General features: G+C 62.7%; 1 protein-coding gene across 14 annotated transcripts in view; it reads left to right on the top strand.

Moving 5' to 3' along the window:
* Positions 1-16,170, top strand: part of KCNQ2 (potassium voltage-gated channel subfamily Q member 2) — a 73,604-nt gene that overhangs the window by 1,615 nt on the left and 55,819 nt on the right. Inside the window, exon 1 of one of the 14 annotated variants that reach the window (XM_055104906.1) lies at positions 2,167-4,689. The exons of 12 other annotated variants lie outside the window; for them this stretch is intronic. In XM_055104906.1, coding sequence (XP_054960881.1) covers positions 4,514-4,689 — 176 coding nt within the window. In that variant the 5' untranslated portion in view covers positions 2,167-4,513. Of the gene's footprint in view, positions 1-2,166; positions 4,690-13,251; positions 13,308-16,170 lie in introns of those variants that run through there. One more of the 14 variants, XM_055104911.1, reaches the window with a different exon arrangement.

Genomic DNA, 16,170 nt, shown 5'->3' with positions numbered 1-16,170 from the left:
AGCAGACCCTCCGTGGACTGTGATATGGGAGGGTTCTGGGGTAGGGAGAAGATCCCAGAGGGAAATGCCAGGCCGCTTACAGGGAGGGTGTCTCCGTGGAGGGCCCCTGGGCACCCAGCCTGGTACTCCCCAAGCAGAAGCTTCTCCGACCTCCTGGGTCCTGGAAGCCCTGTGGCCCCCAGGAGGTGAGTCTGGCTTTTCCAGTCCAGGGTTCATTCCCGAATCCCCAGATGAGCTTCTGTGTTCTCAGGAATGGCCTCCCCTGATGGCCCTCACCTGGCTGGGGGCCAAAGGGGCTCTTGGTGGGCCGGTACTGGTCAGCCAGGTCCCTGCCCAAGGTGACTCCCCAGAGGAGGGCAGGATAGAACCCACCCCCACAGCCCTCCTGCCCTGACAGCCTGGCCAGCGCCCCGCTCTGCGTCTGACCCAGGGTTTGTTCTGCTTTGAGTCCATGATCCAAGGGCCCAGCGTGGCTGTTCCTGAGGTTTCCCGTTGGGTCAGCAGCTCTCCGCATGGCCGCCCCCTGCCTGGGCCTGCGTGGGTCAGCCCCTCTGTCTCTCCTTCCTGTGTCTGCCTCCTGAGAGCAGCAGTCCAGAACTGGGGCAAAGCATGGGGACGCTTGCACATGTGGGGTCTGAGCCGTCTCTTCCTGACCACCCCCAGTCCGGACGGGCCCCCTCTAAGATAGAGCAGCAGCATGCGGGGGCTTCAGGCGAGACCCTCAACGTCTGAACAGCCCCGCCTTCCAGCCTGCACTAGGCCTCTCCTCAGCTCCTTTGCTGTGGACACGGAGCTCCCTGAACCTCCCTGAACCTCCCTGAGCCCCCAGCTCCCAGGCTCTCCTCAGCTCCTTTGCTGTGGGCAGGGGTGGCTTGGACTCAGGGAGGCGGCCCCTTTGGGAGGGGGATTTTTCTAAGGGGCAGGGCTGGAGAGCAGGGTTTCTGGTCCTGCCTCGGGTTGGACACTGGGGGCTGGTCTCAGAACCTCTGCAAACCTCAGTTTTCCGTCGGTAACATCGGCACAGCTGCTTCTCAACCCAGGGCTTTGTGAACACCACTGCTGGGGGGCATCACACTCTTCCAGGCCGGCCCAGTGCCCTCTGTGAAAGGGGACGTGGCTCAGCACTGCTGCTGCAGCTCACCGCCCGGCTCCCAGACCCCTGGTGTGGTGTTCGCTGCTGTCCCCATGGCCCAGCCCATCCTTGGAGTGCAGCCCCGACCTCCACTTGGGAGGCCTGATGGCCCCGTGTCCTCTGGCCCGGCATGGACTGGCCCGTGTGGCGCGTTAGGCAGCATTTGGTCTGTTTGTTCATCAGCTAAACGGAGATGGAGCTCAGTTGGGCCTGGGGCAGCCGGGAGTGGGGGGAAGGCCAGGGCTCCTTGTGCTGCCGCACCCAGCTGTGGCTGAATACAGGTCCCCAGGCCCACCTGCCTTTTGCCTATTGCCACCAGTGTCTGGCTTCGGAGAGGTCAAGTTGTGAGAACCTCTCTGGGCATCCCTGTTGGACCCGGGGTGGCCACTGTCTGGGGTAGAGAGGGCGGTGGCTGCTGCCCCATGGCCCCAGGGCTTGGTGGGCGTCAGGCCAGGCCCCTGCTGCCCCCGCTCTGGGGAGGTGGGGACGTCCAGCACTGAGTTAGAGAGGGACTTCATCCACTGTTGCTCCTCTGTGGGAGCCGTGGCCTCTGCTCGCACTGCCTGGGTGCTTTCCCAGAGGCTCTGGAGACAGGGCCTTCTCTGAGTCAGAAGGGCGTCAGACCTGCTGTCTGCCTGGTCGGGGCGGGGTGCTGGGCCACCTCTCCCAGACCTCCCAAAGGGAGTGTGAGCTGCAGAAATGGCCCGAACTAGCAGATGATGTGCCCCTGGGGCTGCCGCAGGGGACTCTGGGCCAGATCACCATGGGGGGCCCTTCGGAGCCTGAATCCCGGGCTCCAGCCTCTCTCCTGCAGCCCATCTGCACATAGGACTGGAGCCGGGCACTGCTCCACCAAGGAGTTGAACCTCCTCGTCCAGGATCCCCGCGTGGGTTGCTGGGTGTGGGAAAGGGAGCTCCGCTCTGTTCCCGCTGGGTGCAGACCTCAGTTACCACTCAGTTACAGCCTGCCAGAGGGTCACGCAGCCTGGTTCCTGTGGATGGGGAAACTGAGGCAGAGGAAGGTTGAGTGAGCTCCAGAGTTGTCCTGCTTAACTGAAAGGGGGGGTCCCAGCCTGAGATGAGAGCTTGGGGGTGCAGATTGCTTGATCTTGCCAGCAGCCCAGCCACGTGGAGTGGCCAGAGTGAAGCTGTGTTTAAAATAGGCCAGATGGGAAATCTGGCACCGGGGAGGGCCTGTCCCTGGGGCTCGCTGTGCCATCTTGGCTTTTGGGCCAGGCCTCAGCTGGGGTCCAGGGTTTCAGGGGCCTCTGGCCCTGGGCTGCTTGACCAGGTGCTGTGTCCCATTTCACTGCAGGGAAGGGCCCGGGACGGAGGGCCTATGTTCAAGTCCCCCGGTGCCGGGGCCCAGGCGCTTCCCCTCACAGTCCTGGAGAACTCGGGTGGTGCTGAGCACAGGCCGCTGGGCCTCTTTCCCACCCCTTCATTCAGCTCTGGGGCTGGTGTGAGCCCTCGAAGGGCTGGCTGGGGTGGGCAGGCGCCCGGCACAGTGGTGGGGTTCAGACACTCTCTTCTTGGTCAGGCTGCTTTGAGGGGTGAGTGCAGGCCTGGGCTTTACCCAGCACAGAGCGGGGCCCTGGCAGGACCAGGGTCCAGTCTCTGCTGACGGAGCATTGTGTGCCGAGAAACAGACTCGAGTGCTTGAACGGCCACATTCCCCTTCTTCCCACAGCCTGCTGTGTAGGAAATCTTATGGAAATTTCCCAAAAGGTGAAGAAGCCTTGGAGAGTTGTGGTTTCCGGGGAAACCTGGATTTCTCTGGTTCCTGGACCCCTCGGGAGGTCTCGGGCTTCCTCGCAGGATTTCTGCCCCTCACCAAATAATTTAAAGTGAAATTACTCTGGAGTGATAAGACATTGTACATGATGCTGCTTAGTTACACGGTGGAGTCAACCTCTGTGCACATTCTGTGTCTGTGAGAGGATAGGAGCTAAAGGATAAGCAGAAACTCTCCTCCTGACCATTCCACAGTGAGAGCAGAGAAAATCTGTTTTATTAGAAGTCACTGCAAGCCAATCTCTGCAGAGACGCGGTCTCTCCAGAGGTGCCGGCGCCCTGGATGTGGACACTGCTGGGCGCTAAGGATTCTCGGCCCCCAGGATGCTGACCACGTGGGAGTCCTGTCTCCAGTTTTGAAAATGCTTAAATCCTGGAGTGTTTCAGAACTGTGATCACTTCTCACGGCACAGGCTGAGTCCAGTGGTGGAGAGTGGCTTAACATAGTGATTTTCCCAGTTTGTTTTAGTCAATAAACAAATGAATCTATGGATCTCCGTTAGTCCCTGTGCTCCTGACACGTCCATGGCCCCTGTGTGCACACTCAGCAAGTCCGTCTGGCAGCTGCTTGCAAGAGCACGGGGCTAGCCTCTGCCCTGTAGGAGTGACATTCCATAGCCTCACAGGAGCTGGGCTAGCCTCAGCCCCATAGGAATGACATTCCACAGCCGTAGAGGAGCCAGGCTAGCCTCAGCCCTGTAGGAGTGACGTTCCATAGCCGCACAGGAGCCGGGCTAGCCTCAGCCCTATAGGAATGACGTTCCCCAGCCGTAGAGGAGCTGGGCTAGCCTCCGCCTGAAGCTGCTTCCAGTGTGGGGAGATGAATCTGTTACACAGAGTGGGTTCCCTCCTAGGAAAATGGGCAAGTCTGGAGGACCAAGGGGGACCTGTGGGGGCCTTGAATATGGGGAGAAGGGATATGGGATGGCCGAGCTGCCTTGCCCAGAGGCTGGGGAGGGGCAGCCTGTGCCCTAGGCCCTCCGAATGTCCACTTGAGGTTTGACGGGAGGCTGGGGCCAGCGGCCAGGCCGTGTCCTGTTAAAGGCTCAGGCGGGAGCAATGTGCCCGTTTTGGGAGGATGGGGGGCAAGGATGGTGGGGTGATGCCTGCGATGTCCCCCGGGAGAGACCTTGGCCTTGTGTCTGACATCTTGTCATCACAGACAGAGCCCAAGCGTGTTACCTCACGGGGGGCTGTCTTAACTATTTTCCAGCGAGCATGCCGGGCAGCTCTGAGACGGGAAACTGCTCGTGTGTGCGCGGTCCGTGGACGCAGCCCCGCTCCCCTCTGTGCTTCCGCCCATGTGAGACGTGCTCCTGTGTGGCCGTGACCTGTGAAGACCCTGCGTGACCTGTGGGGCGTGAGGCTCGGGGAGGCTGTGAAGACAGTTCTGAGGGCCCTGCGTGACCCGTGGGGTGTGAGGCTCGGGGAGGGCAGGGATGGGGCTCTGGCCGGGGGCATCGTCCTGAGACTGGCCAGCGTCGGGCTCCTAGACCCGAGTTTCCTGGTCTGCGTGGTGGGGGTAACCGTTCTGCATCTGTGTCACGTGATTGCCGCCGGGATTCAACGTGTGAGTCACTCCACACGATGCCTGATGCGTGCGATGTTCCCCAAGCTCGTAGCTGTCATCGCCGTGACCGTGAGGCTCGTTCAGCAGAGTGGAAGGCCTCACCCCGGACGGAGCGTGGAGGCCAGGAGGGAGGATGGCTGGCCGGTCGGGGACGGCGTCGCTCTGCCCCTCCGGCCGATTCTCAGTCCCATTGGTCAGCGGCTGGGCCGTGACGGAGAGGCCTGCGCTGCTGTTGAGGGCCAGGGCGTGGGTTGAAGCGCGGGGCCCGGGCTCGAGCATCGGAAGCCTGCGGGGGTCGCGGGTTGAAGCGCGGGGCCCGGGCTCGAGCGTCGGAAGCCTGCGGGGGTCGCGGGTTGAAGCGCGGGGCCCGGGCTCGAGCGTGGGAAGCCTGCGGGGGTCGCGGGTTGAAGCGCGGGGCCCGGGCTCGAGCGTGGGAAGCCTGCGGGGGGTCGTGGGTTGAAGCGCGGGGCCCGGGCTCGAGCGTGGGAAGCCTGCGGGGGGTCGTGGGTTGAAGCGCGGGGCCCGGGCTCGAGCGTGGGAAGCCTGCGGGGGGTCGTGGGTTGAAGCGCGGGGCCCGGGCTCGAGCGTGGGAAGCCTGCGGGGGGTCGTGGGTTGAAGCGCGGGGCCCGGGCTCGAGCGTGGGAAGCCTGCGGGGGTCGTGGGTTGAAGCGCGGGGCCCGGGCTCGAGCGTGGGAAGCCTGCGGGGGTCGCGGGTTGAAGCGCGGGGCCCGGGCTCGAGCGTGGGAAGCCTGCGGGGGGTCGTGGGTTGAAGCGCGGGGCCCGGGCTCGAGCGTGGGAAGCCTGCGGGGGTCGTGGGTTGAAGCGCGGGGCCCGGGCTCGAGCGTGGGAAGCCTGCGGGGGTCGTGGGTTGAAGCGCGGGGCCCGGGCTCGAGCGTGGGAAGCCTGCGGGGGGTCGTGGGTTGAAGCGCGGGGCCCGGGCTCGAGCGTGGGAAGCCTGCGGGGGGTCGTGGGTTGAAGCGCGGGGCCCGGGCTCGAGCGTGGGAAGCTTGCCTGTTTGTCGTGTGGGACCGGCCGCGGAGATGCCGGCTGTTTACTTGGAACGAAGGTGCCTGCCCTGTGTGTGCCGGGTGTTTGGGGGATTGTCTTCCTGTTCGTGGCTTCCGGCATGTTCCCAGCATCCTGAGGGTTGAGGCTTGGAGGACAGGAATGATCTTCGGCTTGAGAAACCACTGTGGGCAGGTTTTACCAGGGAACCCCTTAAGCTGTGAAAGAGCTGCAGTGCAAGCTTCTAGTTTCCACGCGGACCGCGCCAGAGAACTCGCCGGGCCGCCTCGGGACGGCAGCAGAGGACCCTCCGGGACGCCTCAGCACCGACACGCGCCCAGCCATGAGGCCGCCTTTAGCACGGAGCGTCGAGCGGAAACGGCGGTGCCCGGAACGCGGATGCCCTTTGCAGGGCTGGAGCTCAGCTCTGCCTTCCGACAACACTTGGCTGACAGCTCTGGGAGTCTCAAAACGGTGCCTTTGTGGAGGGGAGGGCCCTGGACATCCTCAGAGGAGGAAGCGCCTCCTGGGTAGGGTGGGCAGCACCTGTTCAACACGCCTAACAGATGCAAGGTCGAAGGAGGAGGGGCCTGCAGATCTGAGCTTGTCCCCGAGGAACTCTCTGGAAATGGCTCCCGCTGGCCCCTGCGTGCGACCCCTACGCTCACCAGCCCATGTGCCGAGCTTTCTCTGTTGATTTCGGAGTGGGTTCTGGTTCCTGCCTCCCTAGTGGGCTCTGAGTGGCAGGGCCCTGCCGACCGCTGGCCTCAGCAGCGGGTGATGGAGTGTGGGCCCTGCAGGAGGAGGCTCTGTCCTTGATGGCTCCTGGGTGAGGGGGTGTGAGGGAGGCGGCCAGCGCAAGGCGGGCGGGCCCTGAGAAGCCCCTCTGTTTCCCCTTTAGCCTGAGAAAGCTGTACCCACAGAGCTGGAGGAGGGAGTGGCTCAGGATGCTGCTTAGCAAATAGGTTGGTCTGGAGTCTGGGAAATGGAGGGTTAGACTTTTTGTTGTCTGAAGCTGGGATGGGTCGTGCTTTTAATTCGTCCAGGAGAACATGGGGCTGAAGAGCTCTCTGCTCTTGTGGCCCCTGATGGGAGTGCTCTGAGGTCTGGCAGGCCACAGAGCTGCTGGGACGGCCTCAGCCCCAAACCTGCGCCTGTCGCTTCCCGGGGCCAGGCCAGAGGTTTCCCAGTGAGAGCTTTGGGGTCGACATTTCCAGGAGGAGAAGGCACTTCTGAAATAGCGTGCCCTTGGTGAGCTTGTGTGGCTTTTCTTTCTCTGTAACCTGCTCTGAGTTGTCCCATTGAGTGTTCTGGGGATGTGGGCATCTGGAGCCCGTGGAGAGGACGGGACTGGGGGTGCGTGGGGGAGACGCCCCTGCCAAGGACAGGGGAGACCCCCTCAGTCCCACCTGGGAGAGTCTGTGCGCGGGGCTGTGGTTGATTGGCTGGCAAGTTTGAATGCGGATCAATGTGCCACTTGTTTCTAAGTCAGCAGGGCCCCTGCCCCCACACACTGAGTGGCTGGATTCTGGGAGCCTTTTCCTGTGGAGAGTAGAGCCGGAGTGTGGGGCGCAGGGCCATGGCCCTGTTCCAGCATCGGGGAGCCAGTGTGCAGGTGCTTTCTCCTGTTAGCAGTGGGCCTATGCTGTGCTCCCTGTGGGGTTAGGTGGCCCCGGTGGGAGCTTCAGTCTTGAAAGGGGCTCATAGCCCTGGGGTGCAGGCTGCTGTGCGTGGGGGGCATCACATGCAGGTCCCCAGGATGATGTGTGGTGGAGGACGGGGCGACGTGAGCTCTCCACAGAGCTTCATGTCCCTTCTGTTGTCTAAACCACAGACCCCGTGCCAGGTGAGGGGCTGGGGTGGGTGAGGCTAAGGTACCTGCCCCGAGGCCTCGGGGCACTTGGCGGCCCCTCCACCCCCACAGGAGACATCAGCTTGAGTGGAGAGGCCAGCCTCTGAGAAGGCCTCTCTCTGGCCACCAGCTGCCCAGAGCTCCCAGCCCAGGGCCAGCAGCTTGTGCTGGCCCCAGACAGGGGATGCTGGGCGGCCTCTCGCAGAGGGAGTGGTGGTTTTCGGACAGTGGCTGCCTCGCTTTGGGGATGAGGATGTTTTCCAGACGTGCTCTGGAACTGACATTAGGCTCTGCTGCCTACCCAGCTTGAACAAAATTAGGTCTTTCATTTTTTTGGGTTGCTGGGAATGGCTTTGTGGATGCCTAGGAGAGCATGGTTGCTCCAGGAAGTCCGGCGGGGAGTGGGTTGAACACTCGGAGTCTCCCATCCCTGAATCATCTCAGTGGGGGCGGACGGGCAGCTCCTGGGGGTGTGGCAGGGGCTGGGCTCCAGGCTGCCCAGCCTGCAGGGAGCCTCCTTCTAGATTCTTCCTCTGTATCTGTGGCGTGGAGGCATCTGCTGCCTCTGTCTGCCCCCGCCTCATCCTCCAGGTCTTCTCTAGTTTTGTTTCTCCCCATGGAGCCCTTACCCGTGACCTAAGCTGAATACCTGAGAACTTTCGAGCTTGCTTTTCTGTTTAGGTTTGGAAAAAACATGAGAAGGGTGAGTGGGAGCAAAAGGCCAGTTTCTGCCTGGCTCCCTGTCCTGGGAGGAGGTGGGCAGAAGCCTCGGGCAGGGATGAGAGGTTGGGATGTCTGCCCTGAGGGGCTGTGGGCGGGAGGCCGGAGGCGCCTGGTTAATGTGTTTCTGCCCCTGTGTGCGGGTGCAGGGTTCTAAGCTGGGACTCAGGGTGCAGAGGGCACGTGTGTGGGACTTTAAAGTTTGTCTGTCATGGAGGCTGAGCCCTGGGGAAGGGCAGCAGCACTCGGCCGGCTGGGCTTCCTTCTCCTGGAGAAGGGTGGTCAGGGAGGCAGGGATATCGGGGAGCGCCACCCCAGGACGGAGCAGGAGGCAGCCTGGAGTCCCCTTTGTAGACCAGATAGGGCCAGGCAGGGCCTGATGTCCGTATTCTATTATTTATTTATTTTAAGTGTGGGGGTCTTGCTCTGTGGCCCAGGCTGAGTGCAGTGGTGTGATTGTAGCTGACTGCAGCCCGGAACTCCTGGGCCTGAGCGATCCTCCTGCCTTGACCTCCTGAGTAGCTGGGAGATGACCCCCTTCTTACCCGTTCTTCCAGAATAGGTCAAATTCACATGACATGTGCACACACACACACACACACACAGAAAAGACACCCACGGAAACCCTAAAATATATAAAATGATGTCCAGCCAGTATGATTTGCCCCCTCTGCGCTGCCCCATCTCCATACCGGGTCAGCCATGGCCCCTCTCCTGGAGCCGTTCTCTGCATGCGTGCCACGGTACAGCATGTGTGTGTCTGTGTGTGTTCACTCACTTCTTTTCACATGTGTGGAGTCACTCCGTGTCCTGCCTTGTGTGTGTGGCCCCCTTTCCCTGCATGTCCCCCTCTAGGCTCCGTCGGGCGCTCACGACTTCTCTGACCGGTTTGCAGTGATGGACCTTGAAGCAGGTGCTAGGACTTTGCCGCTGCAAACGGTGCTGCGTGGGGCTCCATGCACATCTTCACGCAAGGTGCAGGTCGGCAGGATGAATTCCTAGAAGCTGCCTGGTGGCTGTAAAAATGTTCTTATCCCAAAGGACCAAATATGCAGAGAAGTTTAACACTCACTTTTCCTGTCATTGAAAAGTTACATTTTTGTGGAAACCCGTCCAGGCTGGAGACAGAAGGTGTGTGCAGGGAGAGGAGGCTCTGGGGCACCACTCTAGGCTGCCTGCTGCTCAGGTGGTTGATGTGGGGGCAGATGCCCTGTTCCTTGGGGTAGGTGCCACCTCCTCCCTGCTCCCTGGGGTAGGTGCATTCTCCTCCCTGCTGCCTGGGGTAGGTGCCGCCTCCTCCCTGCTCCCTGGGGTAGATGCAGCCTCCTCCCTGCTGCCTGGGGTAGGTGCCACCTCCTCCCTGCTGCCTGGGGTAGGTGCAGCCTCCTCCCTGCTGCCAGGGGTAGGTGCTGCCTCCTCCCTGCTGCCTGGGGTAGATGCAGCCTCCTCCCTGCTCCCTGGGGTAGGTGCATTCTCCCCCCTGCTGCCTGGGGTAGGTGCCGCCTCCTCCCTGCTCCCTGGGGTAGATGCAGCCTCCTCCCTGCTGCCTGGGGTAGGTGCCACCTCCTCCCTGCTGCCTGGGGTAGGTGCAGCCTCCTCCCTGCTGCCAGGGGTAGGTGCTGCCTCCTCCCTGCTGCCTGGGGTAGATGCAGCCTCCTCCCTGCTCCCTGGGGTAGGTGCATTCTCCTCCCTGCTGCCTGGGGTAGGTGCAGCCTCCTCCCTGCTCCCTGGGGTAGATGCAGCCTCCTCCCTGCTGCCTGGGGTAGGTGCCACCTCCTCCCTGCTGCCTGGGGTAGGTGCTGCCTCCTCCCTGCTGCCTGGGGTAGATGCAGCCTCCTCTCTGCTCCCTGGGGTAGATGCAGCCTCCTCCCTGCTCCCTGGGGTAGGTGCATTCTCCTCCCTGCTGCCTGGGGTAGGTGCCGCCTCCTCCCTGCTCCCTGGGGTAGATGCAGCCTCCTCCCTGCTGCCTGGGGTAGGTGCCGCCTCCTCCCTGCTGCCTGGGGTAGGTGCAGCCTCCTCCCTGCTGCCTGGGGTAGGTGCTGCCTCCTCTCTGCTGCCTGGGGTAGATGCAGCCTCCTCCCTGCTCCCTGGGGTAGGTGCCGCCTCCTCCCTGCTCCCTGGGGTAGGTGCCGCCTCCTTCCTGCTGCCCCGGGGTAGGTGCTGCCTCCTCCCTGCTGCCCCGGGGTAGGTGCTGCCTCCTCCCTGCTGCCTGGGGTAGGTGCTGCCTCCTCCCTGCTGCCTGGGGTAGATGCAGCCTCCTCTCTGCTCCCTGGGGTAGATGCAGCCTCCTCCCTGCTCCCTGGGGTAGGTGCCGCCTCCTCCCTGCTCCCTGGGGTAGATGCAGCCTCCTCCCTGCTCCCTGGGGTAGATGCAGCCTCCTTCCTGCTGCCCCGGGGTAGGTGCAGCCTCTTCCCTGCTCCCTGGGGTAGGTGCAGCCTCTTCCCTGCTCCCTGGGGTAGGTGCAGCCTCCTCCCTGCTCCCTGGGGTAGGTGCAGCCTCCTGCCTGCTGCCCGGGGTAGGTACAGCCTCCTCCTCCCTGCTGCCCGGGGTAGGTGCAGCCTCCTCCTCCCTGCTGCCTGGGGTAGGTGATATTTCTGCCCTCCTACCTGATTAGGCGCTGGGGCCACTCTTGGGGATGGGGGAGGAGGGCCGGCCCCCGGGGTGCTGGCCATGGTCCTGACCAGGAGCTGCAGTTGCGGCTCCTCGTGGGCCAGAGGATCCCCTTGTGTGATTCTTGTTTGGCATCCGCCCAGGCCATAGAGTCAGGGGCTTGGCTCACCTCTGGGCAGCTATGGGGAAGGGGCTGGTGTTTGGGAGGTGCCCGAGGAATGATCGGTGGGGGGTGGCTGCTGGGGCAAGGTACACGACCGGCTTCTCTCCTTTACAATTAGCACTGAGCCAGCTTATCTGAGACCATCCCTTCCCACGGGTGCCATTTAATTAGCCAAGAGCTGAGTTAAGATCACGTGAAGAAAGTTGGGGGGGCCTTGGCCTGAGCGGCGGGTGGACAGGGCTGCGTCTGTCAGGGTGAGGGGGTCTGGCGGCCCCTGCCGCCCTCGTTTCTTAAATAAACGTTTGGTCGTGGCTTATTTTCTTCTGACTGCAAAGTAAGCACATCCACCGCAGGAGACTGGGAAAGCGTGGAAAACAGGGAAGGACGTTTGCTCTTCCTGGTTTCTTTCCAGGTGTCTGCGCCCGCCTGTGCATTTCTAAACAGAATAGGATTCAGGCGGTCCTGTCCCGCTGTGGTGTTAACGGCATACTGTCTGCACTTCTCATGGGCAAGATGAGTCTCGCGTGCCAGGTAGTTGGCCTGTCTCTGACCTGGGGCTGCCGCAGCACCCGTCCAGCCACCTGTGGACATGGATGACGGCAGAGTCCCTGTGTTGTGTGGTGTCCCTGCGTGGATGTCGACACCACAGCTGTCCTGGGGACGTGTCCACATGAGGCTTGAGGAATCCACATGTGTCCCATCCAGGGCCGTCCTGCAGGCCCTGGGTCTGCCTGAATGTGATTAGGTGATGAGGCCACCCTGGCCAGGAAGGCTGGTGAGGGGAGAGGGAGGACGCAGGCTGGCCCAGGAGGGGCTTGTGTTGGAACGAGGTTCTTTCTGTGGGGTGAGCCCTCCGTCGCCGGAGGTGTGCAAGTGGAGGCCGAGAGAGAGCACTCACTAGGACGTTTATAGGGGGCCAGGGACTGGAGCTGTGAGCCGTGGACCAGCTGAGGGCACTGGCCTGCTTGGGAGGGGGTTAGGCGTGGCTGTCTCGGGGGGCTGTGGGGGGGAAGGCCTGCTGGGAGCCTCGGTCAGGAGCCCCACTGTTGGGGTGCCCTCAGCACCTGAGTGGGTTTCGGGTGGGGCTGACAGGCAGCTTGAGCCCATGAAGGGAGTGTGGGATGTCTCAGGAGGAGCCCCCTTGTTGAGGGTGGGGGGAGCCCCTCTCCACCCCAGCTCCCCTGGGACCTCATGAAGCCTTTGCTCCCCAAAGCTGCCAAGGGCTTGGGTAAGGCCAGGGAGGGACCTGCAGGGTCAGGAGCCCAGGCCAGGCCAAGCAGGGGTCCCCAAAGGTGTTGGGGATGGGGGTGTGCATGACAGGGAAGCTCCGGGGCTCGGGTTTGGGGAGGAGTAGGCTGGGCTGGGAGGGGGACACTGGCTAGAGCCAGAGCAAGCTTCAGCCACAGAAGAAGGGGCGATTCCACAGCTCACAAGGTCCCCGGGTGCCGTCTGCTTCCTGTAGTGTAAACGCACCTGTCCACATTCCAGCCTTCCTACTGAGACAACAGCACCATGGACTGGAGGAGTCTAGAGGGGACAAGGTGTGGTGAGTGTTAACTCTCCCCACCCAAAGCTGTCCTATTCAGAGAGAAACTGAGGCACAAGTGGGTGGACACCCTGGGCACAGAGCCACTGATGGGCAGGCAGGTTACCTGTGTGTGCTTGCTGTCCCAGACCTTGACAACACGGTTTATTTTGTTTTTTAAAAATAGAGGTTAAATTATCCTAACATGCAGATAGCATTTTAAAGCGAGTAATTCAGAGGCGTTTAGAGTGGAGAATTTAGTGATGGTCTGCCGCCACCAGCCCTATTTGAAAACTTGTCACCCCATGTGGACACTCTTGCCCTCTGCCATCGTGTGCCCCACCCTGTCCCTGGCAGTTGCCGGTCTCCTTCCTGTCTCTGTGACCTGCCTGTTATTTTATTTAATTTAATTTATTTATTTTTGAGGCAGGGTCTCTTTTCGCCCAGGCTGGAGTGCAGTGTCTCAATCACAGCTCACTGCAGCCTGGACCTCCTGAACTTGAGCCATCCTCCAGCCTCCGTCTCCCGAGTCGCTGGGACTGCAGGTGCCCCACCACATCTGGCTAACTTAAATCATTTGTAGAGATGGGGTCTCATTGTGTTACCCAGGCTGGTCTCGAACTCCTAGGCCCAAGCTGTCCTCCTGCCTCGGCCTCGCCAAGCTCTGGGAGTACAGGCGTGGCCGCCGGGCCCGGCCTGTTTGCTTCGGACGTTTCGTGTAAGTGGAGCTGTCATCGTGGTGCCGTTTTGTGCCTGGCTTTCCTTGCCGAGCCTGCCCTCAGGTTCCTTCGTGTTTAGGGTACTCCTTCATTCTCCCCGTGTCTGGGGGCCGCTGCCTCGTCCTTCCTGTGGCCGCACGGACGGACCTCAGTTTATCTACCCACCCACCAACTGGATGTTGGGTTGCGTCTGCCGTGAGGCTGCTGTGGACACGCGGTGAGTGTCTCTGGACATTTCGTCATTCCTCTTGGGACGAAGCCTGCATCACATGTGGCCAGGTGCCCTGGGTGGGCCGTGCCCTCCTCATCTCAGCCCCCCAGACCCACACAGGCCCCCTCCCGGAGCCCTCGCCTTGCTCTTCCCGCTGTGCGGAAGGCGGTGCAGTGACGCCTGAGTGTGGGCCCCAGGCCTAGCTGCCAGCCTGGGCTCTCGAGCAGGTTCAACTTGGCCAGGGCAGGGTCTTGGCTGCCGCCTGCCTGGATGTGGGGAGACCCCTCTGTGCAGGTTCTGGGCTGGGCACTTGGGGCCACTGTCTGAGCAGAGGATGTGGGGTCCTGCCTCCGGGAGGGCGAGCAGACCCCTGCTCTGGTGGGACAGTGCTCGGTCAGGCTCAGGGCCCTGGAGAGAATACACCAGGGAGACTTGGGGGCTGCCCGGGGAAGGGATGGTCGGGCAGCCTTTCAGAGAAAGTGACCTGAGATTGAAGCCTGGGGGATGAGGGGGCGGCTCTGGGACCTGCGGGTAGGAGAGGATTCCAGGCAGCAGGAAGTGCACGTGCAAAGGCCCTGGGGCAGGGACGGCGTTTGCCGAGGGCAGGAGGGGAGCAGGGTGGATGGGTCGTGTGGGGTCCACCATGAGGCACTGCAGCGGCCTCGAGGGCCAGGCCAGGGTGGGGTCTATCTTCAGGGCCTGGGGCTCACCTATGCTGGCTGCCATTCCCACCCAGCTTCTCCACATGCTTCTGGGATCAAAGTGGCTGGTACAGGGGCGCTTCTCTGCGGGCTCAGTGGGTTGGGATGGGGCAGTGGAGAGTGGGTAGCCGGGGCATGCTGGGAGGAAGAGTAAAGTCCAGGGGACCCCAGGCCAGGGGCTGCGAGCCCAGGGAGGTTGCGGGGTCGGGGAGGGCGGGCCAGGACCTCTGCGTGGGGCTGGGCTGGGCACTTTGGCCAGCCCTGCTTGGTGCACCTGCTGGGTCTCTGTCCAGCACCTGTGGTCTGGGTGGGACAGGTGACTAATGGAGAACAAATGAGCCCTGCGGAGCTTCCGTCTCCAGGGACCGTGAGCAGGCACTGCTAAGTCACGAGGCAGTGCCCGGGGAGCTGATTTAACCGCGTGCTGAGCCAGCGGGTTTCCTGCCAGGGCCTGGGAGTCCGCCCACAGCTGCAGCTCCCAGAGCCCCTGGGGTGCATGGCGGACGCCCCCTCTTTCTGGGCCGGGGCGAAGGCCCTGGAAGGACCTGTGGTTGCTGCAGCAATGCAGGGGGCTGGGGGTCCCTGTGAGCCTTGGGCATCTGCTGCGGGAGTGGTTAGGGAGCAACGTGCAGGTGGGCAGGACCCCCACCTCCGGCTCCTCCACTCCTGTTCCCGAGGGAGCCACAGCTGGCTGAAGGAAGTGGCCATCCTGGGGCCATGGTCAGTGTGGGGCATCGAGAGCCCCCTGAGAGCGCCTCCCTGCCCAGGATGTTGGAAGGAGGGCTGTAGGTGCCAGGTGGGCGCAGGTGGGCATAGGCAGGCCCAGGCCGTTTGGAGGCCGTGAGCATCAGGCTAGCAGCTGGGCCTTCTGAGGACCTGAGACTTCCTGACCTGTGTCCTGTCAGGGTCCAGTTGAGCACCCAGTGTTTGGGAGGCTCGGTCCCACCTGGGCCACCTCCCGTCCCTGCCCCATGGCCTTAGGCTCAGGTGGGTGCTGTCGGAAGCTCCGAATGAGGGTGGACCCTGGCCTGGCAGGTACAAGCCACGCAGTGCTCAGCATGAGGCGGCTCCACGCGAGAGGTCTCTGTGTGCAGCTCTGCAGGAGCGTGGCCCGTGTCCCCTCCAGCCCCGGCGGTCTGCAGTGATCCATCACGCTTGGTTCATGCCCGGTTCACGCCTGGACTCTGTCAGCGGCGCCCGCGCCCGTCACTTCTGAGGTGGGAGGTGGCGTGTGTCCTGGAAACAGAGCAGTTCATTAGATGGTGAAATTAGATTCCAGGTTGCAGCGCGGCGGCCGCCTAATGGACGAGGCGAGCGGGGTCCCCAGGGAGGCTCGAGCAGTCCTGGACCTGGTGCCCACTCCGGCCTCATGCTGGCTTCCTGCTCATCCCCGGGGCCCTGCTGGGCTCCCAGGTCCCCAGCCCCGGGGAGGTGCAGCCTCATCAGCATGGACATTGTTCTGGACAGGGAATTTCTGCCTAAGGAGGCTGCGTGGGACCCCCCAGGACCCCCTGCAGTGGGAGAGGGGTGCATGGTGGGGGCCGTGCAGCCAGCCAGCTCTGGCCAATCCGCGCGTGGGCCTCTGAGAGTCTCCGGAGCCTCTGTTTTCCCGACTGTGAAATGGGCACGTGACTGTAGGGCTGCTTCCCTCCTGGCAGGTCATGGGTGTGCTGAGAAGCTTAGCCCATGGAGTGGGAGTGGGGTCTTGATGTCAGGGGCCCCTCCTGACCCAACCCTGGCTCTGTCTGAGGCAGGGGCTGAGGGTGGCGGTGAGGTGGCGACGCCTTCCCTCCTGCCACTTCACGTGTTCCGTTTTCATTTAACTAAATACGCAAGATGAGATGAACAGCCCTGGCCAACTCGGAGTCAGCCTCTGGGGAAGGGGCCTGACTGGAGGATCCAGAGTCGCAGAGCGAGGGGGCTGGCTGTGGGACTGACTCGGGGGGCCCAGACCCCTCCTGCGCCGAGTCCTCTTCCCCAAGTGCATGAAGCGAGTGAGGAGCGGGGTGGCGGCGTCTGTGTCATGCTTTCCCAGAAAAGAAATATCCCCTTCAACCAGAATGGGGAAGGAAGGCGGGGGAGACCTGGAAGCACAGGAGTCTCCCGGAGGTGGGGGGCCCGTGAGCAGAGGGGTCTCCCGGAGGTGGGGGGCCCGTGAGCAGAGGGGT

The sequence above is a fragment of the Pan paniscus genome, chromosome 21 (assembly GCF_029289425.2).
Source record: "Pan paniscus chromosome 21, NHGRI_mPanPan1-v2.0_pri, whole genome shotgun sequence".
NCBI lineage: Eukaryota > Metazoa > Chordata > Mammalia > Primates > Hominidae > Pan > Pan paniscus.
Note: the sequence above shows the minus strand (reverse complement) of the source record. Positions and strands in the feature narration are given on the sequence as shown.